General features: G+C 38.9%; 1 protein-coding gene across 1 annotated transcript in view; it reads left to right on the top strand.

Moving 5' to 3' along the window:
* The window catches only part of PCSK2 (proprotein convertase subtilisin/kexin type 2), a 454,748-nt gene that overhangs the window by 400,994 nt on the left and 37,251 nt on the right, over nt 1-16,503 (top strand). Inside the window, exon 11 of the mRNA XM_053712119.1 lies at nt 9,638-9,865. Coding sequence (XP_053568094.1) covers nt 9,638-9,865 — 228 coding nt within the window. The remainder of the gene's footprint in view (nt 1-9,637; nt 9,866-16,503) is intronic.

Genomic DNA, 16,503 nt, shown 5'->3' with positions numbered 1-16,503 from the left:
GCTTGATTCTATCAAAGCATGGATTCTCGGAGTCAGTGATTGATACCTTAATACAGGCTAGGAAACCTGTTACCAGGAAAATTTACCATAAAATATGGCGTAAATACTTGCATTGGTGCGAATCCAAGAGTTACTCATGGAGTAAGGTTAGGATTCCTAGGATATTGTCTTTTCTACAAGAAGGTTTAGAAAAGGGTTTATCTGCTAGTTCGTTAAAGGGACAGATCTCAGCTCTGTCTATCCTTTTACACAAACGTCTGTCAGAAGTTCCAGACGTTCAGGCTTTTTGTCAGGCTTTGGCCAGGATTAAGCCTGTGTTTAAAACTGTTGCTCCGCCGTGGAGCTTAAACTTAGTTCTTAACGTTTTGCAGGGTGTTCCATTTGAACCCCTTCATTCCATTGATATCAAGCTGTTATCTTGGAAAGTTCTGTTTTTAATGGCTATTTCCTCGGCTCGAAGAGTCTCTGAGTTATCGGCCTTATATTGTGATTCTCCTTATCTGATTTTTCATTCAGACAAGGTAGTGCTGCGTACTAAACCTGGGTTCTTACCTAAGGTAGTCACTAACAGGAATATCAATCAAGAGATTGTTGTTCCATCATTGTGCCCTAACCCTTCTTCAAAGAAGGAACGACTTCTGCACAATCTGGACGTCGTCCGTGCCCTGAAATTTTATTTGCAGGCAACTAAAGATTTTCGCCAAACTTCTTCCCTGTTTGTCGTTTATTCTGGACAGAGGAGAGGTCAAAAAGCTTCGGCTACCTCTCTCTCTTTCTGGCTTCGTAGCATAATACGTTTAGCCTATGAGACTGCTGGACAGCAGCCTCCTGAAAGAATTACAGCTCATTCTACTAGAGCTGTGGCTTCCACTTGGGCCTTTAAAAATGAGGCCTCTGTTGAACAGATTTGCAAGGCTGCAACTTGGTCTTCACTTCACACCTTTTGGAAATTTTACAAATTTGACACTTTTGCTTCTTCGGAGGCTGTTTTTGGGAGAAAGGTTCTACAGGCAGTGGTTCCTTCCGTGTAAAGATCCTGCCTGTCCCTCCCGTCATCCGTGTACTTTTAGCTTTGGTATTGGTATCCCATAAGTAATGGATGACCCGTGGACTGACTACACTTAACAGGAGAAAACATAATTTATGCTTACCTGATAAATTCCTTTCTCCTGTAGTGTAGTCAGTCCACGGCCCGCCCTGTTTTTTACGGCAGGTCTAAATTTTAAATTAAACTCCAGTCACCACTGCACCCTATATTTTCTCCTTTCTCGTTTGGTTTCGGTCGAATGACTGGGTATGACGTAGAGGGGAGGAGCTATATAGCAGCTCTGCTTGGGTGATCCTCTTGCACTTCCTGTTAGGGAGGAGATATAATCCCATAAGTAATGGATGACCCGTGGACTGACTACACTACAGGAGAAAGGAATTTATCAGGTAAGCATAAATTATGTTTTTTATGTTCGCGACATCACTATTTATATATACAAATTACCATACACCTTGAAATTGCTGCATTGCAAACTAAAACTGACACTTTAAGAAAGTGGAAGGGAGAGGGCAGTTCCCTTGGCTGAACAGGGGAGTCCCCAGGGTATGTCTGAAGCTCTTTCTCAAGTCTTGTGAAATTTTGTAAGCATTTTAAACAAGCTGGTCTCACTGATTTGATCTCGCCAGCTGTATGCAGATGAAGTTTGCTCAAAATTCACAATACACTTATTTTAACTAACAGAAGGGATATTTACTAAAATAGAGACAAAAGCAAGTTAAATTATAGTGAAAAAATTTCAGTTTAATTTGGAATTTTCTATATTAGTCACAGGGGTTCTCCAGTTTCCTTCTCTCTCCCATGTGAAATATTGTATCCTAAAGTGCTTCATTAATTTCTATGGAAGTCATTTCTAGACTCTTCCAGGTTTTCCAGGTTTCTCCACTTTTCTTAGAAGATTAAGTAAATTCTGCCTCTGTGAAGTCTCTATAATCTGTAAAATCACAATCCTTAATACACTGTTGTACACAAAATAAAAAATAAAATAGAAAGTGCCAAATTTAAATGTAATAAAATTTAATCTGCAGTATAAAGTGATATAAAATAGCACAAAGTCAAAATGCAGCAGAACTGTCATTTTATGCAGTGCTATTTTGCACTGGACTGGCTCTCCTTCACATACAGAAATACAGGGATCCCCCCTTTGGAGAAGTAAAGCAGAATCTGTCTTTTAAAAATTTCACTAGTGATCTTGCAGTGCTGGAGGATGAGGATCGTTGTAGAATATCTTACCTGAACAGAGTGGTTTTGAATATCAGGGCCATAAAGATTAGATCACTAGCTCCCAAAATGTGTAAAGGTCCGCCCAGTCTAAGACCTTCCATATAGAGAAAAATATGTATGTGTGTATATATATATATATATATATATATATATATATATATATATATATATATATAGTTGTAATCAAAATTATTCAATCCCCATTGCTAATTAAGTGTAATGTTAAAATGTACAGACTTTTAGCTGTTTGCAATGAACAAATCAAACAAAAGCAATTAAATTAGCTCAACACAATGAATGCTTCAAGTGGTTTCCCCAAATTCAACTGAAAATTAAACTTTTAATGAAATCTACAGTCTCAAAATTATTAAACCCCTTCATGGCAAGCACCTTTAGTAATTAGTAGAGCACCCTTTTGTTGTTATGACCTGCTGCAAACAAGATGCATAGCTAGACGCAGTGTTCCTGAGGAATCTTTGCCCATTCCTCATAAGCAATGGCCTCCAGTTCAGTAATATTCTTTGCGTGCTGCAACCGCATTCTTCAAATCCAACCAGAGATTTTCTATGGGGTTCAAGTCAGGGGAATGTGATGGCCACTGTAGAATCTTCCAAGACTTCTTCTGCAACCAAGTCTTGGTGAAATTTGAGGTATGCTTGGGATCATTGTCCCGTTGGAAGGTCCAATGAGACCCAAGCTTCAGCTTCCTCACAAATGGCATGATTTTTTCTCCTAGGATATCCTGATACTTCAATGAATCCATCTTGTCTTCCACACGCTGCAGGTTTCCAGTGCCAGAGGATGCAAAGCAGCCCAAGAGCATCACTAAGCCACCACCATGCTTAACTGTGGGCAGAGTTATCTTTTTAGCATATGCTTCATTATTCTTCCTACAGACATACCGTTGATCCATCTAGTCAAAAAGTTCTAGTTTTGTTTTATCACTCCACAGAACAGAATCCCCAAATTTCTGTGGCTTATTTATTTATTTTGAGCATATTGGAGCTGACTTTTCTTGAGCTTATGGGTCAGTAGTGGTGTACGTCTTGGAGTTTTGGCATGGAAACCTGTGTTTAGTATGCACCTTACTGTGCAAACTGAAACCTCAGTGCCTGTTGCCAGCAAGTCTTCTGCAGGTCTTCTGCAGACACTCAAGTGTTTTTCTCAACCTGCCTTCTCAGAAATCTGGTTGCAGCCATTGATAGCTTGATTGTTTGTCCCATCCAGGTAGTGTAACCACTGTTTCTTTAACTTTGAACTTGTGAACTGTGCTTTCAACTGTGTCTCTAGGAACATGCAGTGCCTTCACTATCTTTTTGTATCCTGTTCCTTGTTTGTGAAGGGCGATCATCTATCCTCTTAACTTTTTGGGTCATTCTTTTGACTTAGCCATATTTCTAACATGCAGTCAAATGTGACACGCAACAACCCCTTAGCAAGTTTAGGTATTTCATGTGTTCTAGCTCAAGCACACCTGGTGCAACTAATGAAGCCCTTGATTAGTTGCATCAGGTGTGTTTAAGACAACATCTCTTTTGCATATGTGTGCTGTTGTGAGGGATTCTATTTAGGAGGTTGAATAATTTTGAGACAGCAGAATTCATGAAAATTTGCATTTTCAGTTGAATTTGGAGAAACCACTTGAAGCATTTGTGGGGTTCAGCTATTTTAATTGTTTGATTAGTTCACTGCAAGCATTTTTACATTATTTTTACAATAAATCTGATTTCCAATGGGGGTTGAATAATTTTGATTACAACTGTGTATATATATATATATATATATATATATATATTTATTTATTTATTTATACAGGTGGCCCTCAGTTTGCGCCAGTTCAATTTGCTCCATTTCAGAATAACGCCCTTTTTTCAGTCATGTGACTGCTTTTGAAAAGCACTGAGAAGCAGAGTGCATTGATTAAAATAAGGTGGAGCTGTCTGCTTGTGTTACAGCAAAAATATGCAAGCTTAACAGGTCTGAAATGAATCAGTGTACACAGACCAGAACTATCGAGCTGTCAAAGGAATAAGATCTAGCAGCCATGAGGGAAACTTTTCATCTTCCTTCCCAGCTGCTTGAAGGTCAGGGTGCCTAAAAAAATCAGTTCAGCCTGGAATGCATAGAATATCTGCAGACCGGATATTAGCTAACAGTCCGCCAGATTACGAGTTTTGCATTATGAGCGGCTCGGTAATAACTTGCAAGTTATTTCCACCGCTCACCTTTAATAACGCTGCTATTATAGGTTTGCAAAAACTCGGCGTTAGCAGGCAATATGGCAGCATTGAGCTCCATACCGCACATAAATACCAGCGCTGCTTTGAGCTGGTTTTACGTGCTCGCGCACAATTTCCCCATAGACATCAATGGGGAGAGCCGGCTAAAAAAAGCCTAACACCTGCAATAAAGGAGCGTAAAGCTCTGTAACGCAGCCCCATTTATTCCTATAGGGAAAGAAAATTTATGTAACATATACCCCAAGTCTAAACACCCCTAATCTACTGCCCCTGACATTGCTGAAACCTACATTATACTTATTAACCCCTAATCTCCCACCCCCGACATCACCGCCACCTACCTACACTTATTAACCCCTAATCTGCCGCCCCCAACGTCGCCGCCTCCTACATAAATTTATTAACCCCTAATTAATGTAATGAAACAAATTACAGTAATTAAATACAATTAATCAGCCAATCGGATTGAACGTCAATCTGATTGGTTGATTGCATCAGCCAATCAGATTTTTTCTACCTTAATTCCGATTGGCTGATAGAATTCTATCAGCCAATTGGAATTGAAGGGACACCATCTTGGATGACGTCCCTTAAAGGAACCTTCATTCGTCGTTAGTCCGTCGGTAAAAGAGGATGACTCTTCGTCGGCTCCTTTGAAGATGGCTCCGCTCCGGATGGATGAAGATTGAAGACGCCGCCTGGATGAACACTTCTACCGGATGGAGGACCTCTTCTTGCCCCGCTTGGATGAAGACTTCTACCGGATGATGGACCTCCTCTGCGCACCTTGGATGAAGAATTCGGCTCGGCTTAGTGAAGACGACTCAAGGTAGAGAGATCTTCAGGGGGTTAGCGATAGGTTTTTTTAAGGGGGGTTTGGGTGGGTTAGAGTAGGGGTATGTGGGTGGTGGGTTGTAATGTTGGGGGGGTATTGTATTTTTATTTTCATGCAAAAGAGTTGATTACTTTGGGGCAAGGCCCCACAAAAAGCCCTTTTAAGGGCTGGTAAAAGAGCCGATTACTTTTGTATTTTAGAATAGGGTAGGGAATTTTTTATTTTGGGGGGCTTTTTTATTTCATTAGGGGGCTTAGATTAGGTGTAATTAGTTTAAACTGCTTGTAATTCTTTTTTATTTTTTGTAAATTAGTGTTTGTTTTTGTATTATAGAATAGTTTATTTTATTGTATTTTATTTTATGTAATTGTAGGTAATTTATTTAATTAATGTAATGATAGTGTAGTGTTACGTTTAATTGTAACTTAGGTTAGGATTTATTTTACAGGTAATTTTGTAGTTATTTTAACTAGGTAGCTATTAAATAGTTATTAACTATTTAATAGCTATTGTACCTAGTTAAAATAAATACAAAGTTGCCTGTAAAATAAATATAAATCCTAAAATAGCTACAATGTAACTCTTAGTTATATTGTAGTTATATAAGGGTTTATTTTATAGGTAAGTATTTAGTTTTAAATAGGAATAAATTAGTTAATTTTAGGAATATTATTTTGTTTAATTTAAATTATATTTATGTTAGGGGGGTGTTAGGGTTAGAGTTAGGTTTAGGGTTAATAAATTTATTATAGTAGCGGCGACAGTGCAGATGGGGGCAGATTAGGGGTTAATAATTGTAGGTAGGTGGCGGCGATGTTAGGGAGGGCTGATTAGGGGTTAATACTATTTATTATAGTGTTTGTGAGGTGGGAGTGCGGCGGTTTAGGGGTTAATACATTTATTGTAGTGGCGGCGAGGTCCGGTCTGCAGATTAGGGGTTAATAAGTGTAATTAGGTAGCGGCGACGTTGGGGGGGGGGGCAGATTAGGGGTTAATAAATATAATATAGGGGTCGGTGATGTTAGGGGCAGCAGATTAGGGGTTCATAGGGATAATGTAGGTGGCGGCAGTGTCCGGTCGGCAGATTAGGGGTTAAAAAAAATTACTACAGTGGCGGCGATGTGCGGGGGGCCTCGGTTTAGGGGTACATAAGTAGTTTATGGATGTTAGTGTACTTTAGAGCACAGTAGTTAAGAGCTTTATATTCCGGCGTTAGCCCATAAAGCTCTTAACTACTGACTTTTTTTTGCGGTTGGAGTCTTGTCGGTAGAGGGTGTACCGTCCACTTCTACCAAGACTCCAAATACCAGCGTTAGGCAGATCCCATTTAAAAGATAGGATACGCAACTGGCGTAAGGGGATCTGCGGTAGCCTGGAATTGCGGTAGGGAAGTGAGCGGTAGACCTGTACCTGCCTGACTCTAAATAGGAATTATTTAGTGATTAATAGTAGGTTTTATTTAGATTTATTTTAATTATATTAAAGTTAGGGGTTTTAGGGTTAGGGTTAGACTTAGGTTTAGGGGTTAATATATTTATTTAGTGTTAGTGATGTGGAGGGCCATAGTTTTAGGGGTTAATAACTTTAGTATAGTGGCGGCGACATTGGGGCAGCAGATTAGGGGTTAATAATATTTAACTAGTGTTTACGGGTTAATATATTTATTATAGTGGTGGCGATGTCCTAAACGGCAGATGGCGTCCATAGAATTCTATCAGCCAATCAGAATTAAAGGATAAAATATCCTATTGGCTGATGCAATCAGCCAATAGGATTGAGCTTGCATTCTATTGGCTGATTGAAACAGCCAATAGAATGTGAGCTCAATCCTATTGGCTGATTGCATCAGCCAAAATGATTTTTTACCCTTTAATTCTGATTGGCTGATAGAATTATATCAGCTCATCAGAATTCAAGGGACGGCATCTTGGATGATGTCCCTTAAAGGAACCTTCATTCTGGAAGAGACGTCAATTGAAGAGGATGCTCCACGCCGGATGTCTTGAAGATGGAGCCACTCCGCGCTGGATGGATGAAAATAGAAGATGCCGTCTGGATGAAGACTTCGGCCCGCTTGGATGAAGACTTCTGCCGGCTTCGATGAGGACTTCTGCCGCTTCATTGAGGATGTTGGGTCTTCAAAAACTGTAAGTGGATCTTGGGGGGTTAGTGTTAGGTTTTTTAAGGGTTTATTGGGTGGGTTTTATTTTTAGCTTAGGGTTTGGGTGGAAAAAGAGCTAAATGCCCTTTTAAGGCTAGGGTTTTTTTATTTGGGGGGGGGGTGTGTTTATTTTGATAGGGCTATTAGATTAGGTGTAATTAGTTTAAATATTTGATAATTTCTTTTTTATTTTGTGTAATTTAGTGTTTGTTTGTTTGTAATATAGTTAATTGTATTTAATTAATGTAATTTATTTAATTGTAGTGTAAGGTTAGGTGTTAGTGTAACTCAGGTTAGGTTTTGTTTTACAGGTAAATTTGTATTTATTTTAGCTAGGTAGTTAGTAAATAGTTAATAACTATTTACTTACTAGTCTACCTAGTTAAAATAAATACAAACTTACCTGTGATATAAAAATAAAACCTAATATAGATACAATGTAACTATTAGTTATATTGTAGCTACCTTAGGGTTTATTTTACAGGTAAGTATTTAGTTTTAAATAGGAATTATTTAGTTAATGATAGAATTTTTTATTTAGATTTATTTTAATTATATTAAAGTTAGGGGTGTTAGGGTTAGACTTAGGGTTAGGTTTAGGGTTTAATAACTTTCTCTGATGAAGCGCATGTGTGCATGCGCGAAACACGTCAGATAGCAGGAACGAATAAATCCTGTCTTGCACTGGCTATCTGGTCCTGTTCTTCCTTCTTTTTTCATGTGTTTAATAACTTTAGTATAGTGGCGGCGATGTTAGGGACAGCAGATTAGGGGTTAATAACAGTAATGTAGGTTGTGGCGATGTTAGTGACAGCAGATTAGTGGTTAATAATATTTAACTAGTGTTTACTATGCGGGAGTGCAGTGGTTTAGGAGTTAATATGTTTATTATAGTGGCGGCGCTGTCCGGAGCGGCAAATTAATAATTTTATTTTAGTGTTTGTGATGCGGGAGTGCCTCGGTTTATGGGTTAATAGGTAGTTTATGGGTGTTAGTGTACTTTGTAACACTTTAGTTATGAGTTTTATGTTACAGCGTTGTAGCATAAAACTCATAACTACTGACTTTTAGGTGGCGGTATGGATCTTGACGGTATAGGCTGTACCGCTCACTTTTTGGCCTCCCAGGCAAACTCGTAATACCGGCGAAAAGGAAGTCCCATTGAAAAAGGACTTTTTGAAAGCTGCGGAAGTTACGTTGCGTTACGGCCAAAAAAGTGTGCGGTGAAGCTAAACCTGCAAGACTCGTAATACCAGCGGTAGTGAAAAAGAGCCATAACGCTGCTTTTTCACTCATACCGCAAAACTCGTAATCTATCCGAAATACTTCAGTTCAAAGCTTTAAAAATAATGTATTATAGGTTACTTAGGTTCCAGGCCTCTCTCAAAATTGACATAACTCGATCATTTCCCATTGACTTAAATTATAAACTGGGTTTCAATTTACAACAGTTTCGATTTACAACCATTCCTTCTGCAACCTAACCCCAGGGTAAACTGAGGGCTGCATATATATATATATATATATATATATATATATATATATATATATACATATAAATTATATGTATGAATAGGAAAAAACTAGTATCTACTAAAGTTAATATAAAAATGAATTGTTAATGCAGCCTCTGTTTAATAATATCTGCTCAGTTGATTAACGTAAACCTTTAACTATGCATCCTTCGTCACAAATATACAATAGCATTTGATAATGTATTGAGCATGTTATTTTTGCTTTACAAGGCTTCTTTTTATTAAATTTCATGTTAACGGTAATGCCATGTCATTTAGCAAGTAATCAAACATTGAGAATTACCATAAAAATAAACAATTACATTGGAGTATTTAATTTTAACACTAGCAATGCCTAAATCTATGTGTTTAACCTTTACAAAACATAGTTAAAGTACCACTCAGGAGTTACATAGTTCACCCATTTGGCAACAGTAGTCGCCCAGCTGGGTATTTTTAATAAAGGTATTGTTATTTTGTATAATTGTTATGCTTTATGCAAACAGAGTAATTTGTGATGCTTGTTTTGCAAAGATGTCTGTAGATATATTAAGACATTTAATTAACCCAATAACAGTGTTCATATATAAGTTTTTTTTCTCTCTATTATTGCAATAGCCCAAACCTAACCTGGAGGGACTTGCAACACCTTACAGTCCTGACTTCAAAAAGAAATCAGCTTCATGATGAAGTTCACAAATGGCGTAGGAATGGTGTTGGCTTGGAGTTTAACCACCTATTTGGCTATGGAGTTCTCGATGCTGGTTCAATGGTGAAAATGGCTATTGATTGGAAAACTGTTCCTGAGAGGTTTCATTGTATTGGAGGATCAATTCAAGAACCAAGGTATATACAGTAGTACAATGAAGAAATTGATATGAGAGCAAAAGTAATGATAAGCACTTTGCACTGCTGATCTTGTGCTACATATCTGTGATCTACAAACAGCAGATACACTTTTGCTAAAGGGACAGTGTATTGTAAAATTGTTTTTCTCTTAACCCCTTAACGACCAGCGCTGTTCCCTGTATGACGCTGGTCGTTAAGCCCCAAAGGACCAGCGTCGTACCCTGTATGACACTGCTGTCCTGGGCCTCTCTCTGGCGCAATCTCACTAAAAGTAGCGGTATCGTGCTATTTCTGCATGCAACCACAAGTGGGGCAATGCAGGAATAGAGTTGCAGAGTTACAGATGAAAGAAATATTTTGGGTTTCATGTCCCTTTAAGTATGGCAACTTTCAGTGTCAATGGAGTTCTCGATGCTGGTTCAATGGTGAAAATGGCTATTGATTGGAAAACTGTTCCTGAGAGGTTTCATTGTATTGATACCACAGGCAAAATCAGCTATTTCAAATGTGAAATAAAGTAAAAGAAGCTATTAGTTAAATGGACACTGAACCCAAATTTTTTTCTTTCGGGATTCAGATAGAGCATGACATTTTAAGCAACTTTCTAATTTACTCCTTTATCAAATTTTCTTCATTCTCTTGGTATCTTTATTTGAAATGCAAGAATGTAAGTTTAGATGCCAGCCAATTTTTGGTGAACAACCTGGGTTGTCCTTGCTGATTGGTGGATAAATTCATCCACCAATAAAAAACTGCTGTCCAGAGTTCTGAACCCAAAAAAAAGCTTAGATGCCTGATTTTTCAAAAAAAGATAGCAGGAGTCCAAAGAAATTTGATAATAGGAGTAAATTAGAAAGTTGCTTTAAATTGCATGCTCTATCTGAATCACAAAAGCAAAAATTGGGGTTCAGTGTCCCTTTAATAATGTAATACAATCCATCAGGTAAAATGGATCATCAGAAACAAATTAAAGGGCCACTAAACCCAAAATCTTTCTTCATGATTCAGATAGAGAATAGAAATTTAAACAACATTACAATTTACTTCCATTATTTATTTTGCTTCATTTTTTAAATTTCCTTAGTTAAAGAAAAAGCAATGCACATGGTGAGCCAATCACACAATGCTTCTATGTGCAGCAACCAATCAGCAGCTAGTGAGCATATCTAGATATGCTTTTCATCAAAGAATATCAAGATAATAAAACAAATTAGATAATATAAGTAAATTAGAAAGATGTTTAAAATTGCATTCTCTTTCTAAATCATAAAAGAAAAAATGTGGGTGGCATGTCCCTTTAACTGAGACAAAAATTTAGGGTGTACTTTCCCTGTTCAGGTTTGCCAGGAAATGAGTAAGAATAACATACTTATGAGGAATAATTGTATTATAATTTGCTCTATTTTACACAGCATGGAGTATCTTATAAACTTCAAATCAAATTCTATGGCCTAGATTTGGAGTTCGGCGGTAGCCGTCAAAACCAGCGTTAGAGGCTCCTAACGCTGGTTTTGGGCGCCCGCTGGTATTTGGAGTCAGTGATTAAAGGGTCTAACGCTCACTTTTCAGCCGCGACTTTTCCATACCGCAGATCCCCCTACGCCATTTGCGTAGCCTATATTTTCAATGGGATCTTTCTAACGCTGGTATTTAGAGTCGTTTCTGAAGTGAGCGTTAGAGCTCTAACGACAAGATTCCAGCCGCCTGAAAATAGCAGGAGTTAAGAGCTTTCTGGCTAACGCCGGTTTATAAAGCTCTTAACTACTGTACCCTAAAGTACACTAACACCCATAAACTACCTATGTACCCCTAAACCGAGGTCCCCCCACACCGCCGCCACTCGATTAAAATTTTTAACCCCTAATCTGCCGACCGCCACCTACGTTATACTTATGTACCCCTAATCTGCTGCCCCTAACCCCGCCGACCCCTGTATTACATTTATTAACCCCTAACTTGCCCCCCACAACGTCGCCGCCAGCTACTTAAAATAATTAACCCCTAATCTTCCGACCGCAAATCGCCGCCACCTACGTTATCCCTATGTACCCCTAATCTGCTGCCCTAACATCGCCGACCCCTATATTATATTTATTAACCCCTAATCTGCCCCCCTCAACGTCGCCGACACCTGCCTACACTTATTAACCCCTAATCTGCCGAGCGGACCTGAGCGCTACTATAATAAATGTATTAACCCCTAATCCGCCTCACTAACCCTATCATAAATAGTATTAACCCCTAATCTGCCCTCCCTAACATCGCCGACACCTAACTTCAATTATTAACCCCTAATCTGCCGACCGGAGCTCACCGCTATTCTAATAAATGGATTAACCCCTAAAGCTAAGTCTAACCCTAACACTAACACCCCCCTAAGTTAAATATAATTTTTATCTAACGAAATAAATTAACTCTTATTAAATAAATTATTCCTATTTAAAGCTAAATACTTACCTGTAAAATAAATCCTAATATAGCTACAATATAAATTATAATTATATTATAGCTATTTTAGGATTAATATTTATTTTACAGGCAACTTTGTTATTATTTTAACCAGGTAAAATAGCTATTAAATAGTTAAGAACTATTTAATAGTTACCTAGTTAAAATAATAACAAATTTACCTGTAAAATAAATCCTAACCTAAGTTATAATTAAACCTAACACTACCCTATCAATAAAATAATTAAATAAACTACCTACAATTACCTACAATTAACCTAACACTACACTATCAATAAATTAATTAAACACAATTCCTACAAATAAATACAATTAAATAAACTAGCTAAAGTACAAAAAATAAAAAAGAACTAAGTTACAGAAAATAAAAAAATATTTACAAACATAAGAAAAATATTACAACAATTTTAAACTAATTACACCTACTCTAAGCCCCCTAATAAAATAACAAAGCCCCCCAAAATAAAAAATTCCCTACCCTATTCTAAATTAAAAAAGTTACAAGCTCTTTTACCTTACCAGCCCTGAACAGGGCCCTTTGCGGGGCATGCCCCAAGAATTTCAGCTCTTTTGCCTGTAAAAAAAAACATACAATACCCCCCCCCCAACATTACAACCCACCACCCACATACCCCTAATCTAACCCAAACCCCCCTTAAATAAACCTAACACTAAGCCCCTGAAGATCTTCCTACCTTGTCTTCACCATCCAGGTATCACCGATCCGTCCTGGCTCCAAGATCTTCATCCAACCCAAGCGGGGGTTGGCGATCCATAATCCGGTCCAGAAGAGGCTCCAAAGTCTTCCTCCTATCCGGCAAGAAGAGGACATCCGGACCGGCAAACATCTTCTCCAAGCGGCATCTTCGATCTTCTTCCATCCGGAGCGAAGCGGCAGGATCCTGAAGACCTCCAGCGCGGAACATCCATCCAGACCGACGACTGAACGACGAATGACTGTTCCTTTAAGGGACGTCATCCAAGATGGCGTCCCTCGAATTCCGATTGGCTGATAGGATTCTATCAGCCAATCGGAATTAAGGTAGGAATTTTCTGATTGGCTGATGGAATCAGCCAATCAGAATCTAGTTCAATCCGATTGGCCGATCCAATCAGCCAATCAGATTGAGCTCGCATTCTATTGGCTGATCGGAACAGCCAATAGAATGCGAGCTCAATCTGATTGGCTGATTGGATCAGCCAATCGGATTGAACTTGATTCTGATTGGCTGATTCCATCAGCCAATCAGAAAATTCCTACCTTAATTCCGATTGGCTGATAGAATCCTATCAGCCAATCGGAATTCGAGGGACGCCATCTTGGATGACGTCCCTTAAAGGAACAGTCATTCGTCGTTCAGTCGTCGGTCCGGATGGATGTTCCGCGCTGGAGGTCTTCAGGATCCTGCCGCTTCGCTCCGGATGGAAGAAGATCGAAGATGCCGCTTGGAGAAGATGTTTGCCGGTCCGGATGTCCTCTTCTTGCCGGATAGGAGGAAGACTTTGGAGCCTCTTCTGGACCGGATTATGGATCGCCAACCCCCGCTTGGGTTGGATGAAGATCTTGGAGCCAGGACGGATCGGTGATACCTGGATGGTGAAGACAAGGTAGGAAGATCTTCAGGGGCTTAGTGTTAGGTTTATTTAAGGGGGGTTTGGGTTAGATTAGGGGTATGTGGGTGGTGGGTTGTAATGTTGGGGGGGGGTATTGTATTTATTCTTTTACAGGCAAAAGAGCTGAAATTCTTAGGGCTGGTAAGGTAAAAGAGCTTGTAACTTTTTTAATTTAGAATAGGGTAGGGAATATTTTTATTTTGGGGGGCTTTGTTATTTTATTAGGGGGCTTAGAGTAGGTGTAATTAGTTTAAAATTGTTGTAATATTTTTCTTATGTTTGTAAATATTTTTTTATTTTCTGTAACTTAGTTCTTTTTTATTTTTTGTACTTTAGCTAGTTTATTTAATTGTATTTATTTGTAGGAATTGTGTTTAATTAATTTATTGATAGTGTAGTGTTAGGTTAATTGTAGGTAATTGTAGGTAGTTTATTTAATTATTTTATTGATAGGGTAGTGTTAGGTTTAATTATAACTTAGGTTAGGATTTATTTTACAGGTAAATTTGTTATTATTTTAACTAGGTAACTATTAAATAGTTCTTAACTATTTAATAGCTATTGTACCTGGTTAAAATAATTACAAAGTTGCCTGTAAAATAAATATTAATCCTAAAATAGCTATAATATAATTATAATTTATATTGTAGCTATATTAGGATTTATTTTACAGGTAAGTATTTAGCTTTAAATAGGAATAAGTTATTTAATAAGAGTTAATTTATTTTGTTAGATAAATATTATATTTAACTTAGGGGGGTGTTAGGGTTAGGGTTAGAATTAGCTTTAGGGGTTAAAAAATGTATTAGAGTAGCGGTGAGCTCCGGTCGGCAGATTAGGGGTTAATAATTGAAGTTAGGTGTCGGCGATGTTAGGGAGGGCAGATTAGGGGTTAATACTATTTATGATAGCTTTAGTGAGGCGGATTAGGGGTTAATAACTTTATTATAGTAGCGCTCAGGTCCGCTCGGCAGATTAGGGGTTAATAAGTGTAGGCAGGTGTCAGCGACGTTGTGGGGGGCAGGTTAGGGGTTAATAAATATAATATAGGGGTCGGCGGTGTTAGGGGTTGCAGATTAGGGGTACATAGGGATAACGTAGGTGGCGGCGGTTTACGGAGCGGCAGATTAGGGGTTTAAAAAAATATGCAGGGGTCAGCGATAGCGGGGGCGGCAGATTAGGGGTTAATAAGTGTAAGGCTAGGGGTGTTTAGACTCGGGGTACATGTTAGAGTGTTAGGTGCAGACGTAGGAAGTGTTTCCCCATAGCAAACAATGGGGCTGCGTTAGGAGCTGAACGCTGCTTTTTTGCAGGTGTTAGGTTTTTTTTCAGCTCAAACAGCCCCATTGTTTCCTATGGGGGAATCGTGCACGAGCACGTTTTTGAGGCCGGCCGCGTCCGTAAGCAACTCTGGTATCGAGAGTTGCTTTTGCGGTAAAAATGCTCTACGCTCCTTTTTTGGAGCCTAACGCAGCATTTGTTTGAACTCTCGATACCAGAGTTAATTTTATGGTGCGGCCAGAAAAAAGCCCGCGGAGCGTTAACAGCCCTTTTACCGCCGAACTCCAAATCTAGGCCTATGTAATTTCAACACAGTTTGAATCTACACATTGGTATGGGTCAGCTAGTAATACATTATAAATAATATATTTCAGCAGATTGTAATAGGACATTACTACAGTGTTTTTTGTGTATAAAATACAGTCTCATATAAACTCAGCATTAATACAAATATCTTTCAAATCTAAGCATCACTATAGGCGAGTGGGTAATATATTTACAATGTATTTTAGCCGATTTGAATGATAAATTACTAACGGCTAGATTTGGAGTTTGGCGGTAAAAGGGCTGTTAACGCTCCGCGGGTTTTTTTCTGGCCGCACCATAAATTTAACTCTGGTATCGAGAGTTCAAACAAATGCTGCGTTAGGCTCCAAAAAAGGAGCGTAGAGCATATTTACCGCAAATGCAACTCTCGATACCAGAGTTGCTTACGGACGCGGCCGGCCTCAAAAACGTGCTCGTGCACGATTCTCCCATAGGAAACAATGGGGCTGTTTGAGCTGAAAAAAAACCTAACACCTGCAAAAAAGCAGCGTTCAGCTCCTAACGCAGCCCCATTGTTTCCTATGGGGAAACATTTCCTACGTCTGCACCTAACACTCTAACATGTACCCCGAGTCTAAACACCCCTAACCTTACACTTATTAACCCCTAATCTGCCGCCCCCGCTATCGCTGACCCCTGCATTACACTTTTAACCCCTAATCTGCCGCTCCGTAAACCGCCGCCACCTACGTTATCCCTATGTACCCCTAATCTGCTGCCCTAACATCGCCGACCCCTATATTATATTTATTAACCCCTAATCTGCCCCCCTCAACGTCTCCGACACCTGCCTACACTTATTAACCCCTAATCTGCCGAGCGGACCTGAGCGCTACTATAATAAAGTTATTAACCCCTAATCCGCCTCACTAACCCTATCATAAATAGTATTAACCCCTAATCTGCCCTCCCTAACATCGCCGACACCTACCTACACTTATTAA

The sequence above is a fragment of the Bombina bombina genome, chromosome 4, assembly GCF_027579735.1.
Source record: "Bombina bombina isolate aBomBom1 chromosome 4, aBomBom1.pri, whole genome shotgun sequence".
NCBI lineage: Eukaryota > Metazoa > Chordata > Amphibia > Anura > Bombinatoridae > Bombina > Bombina bombina.
Note: the sequence above shows the minus strand (reverse complement) of the source record. Positions and strands in the feature narration are given on the sequence as shown.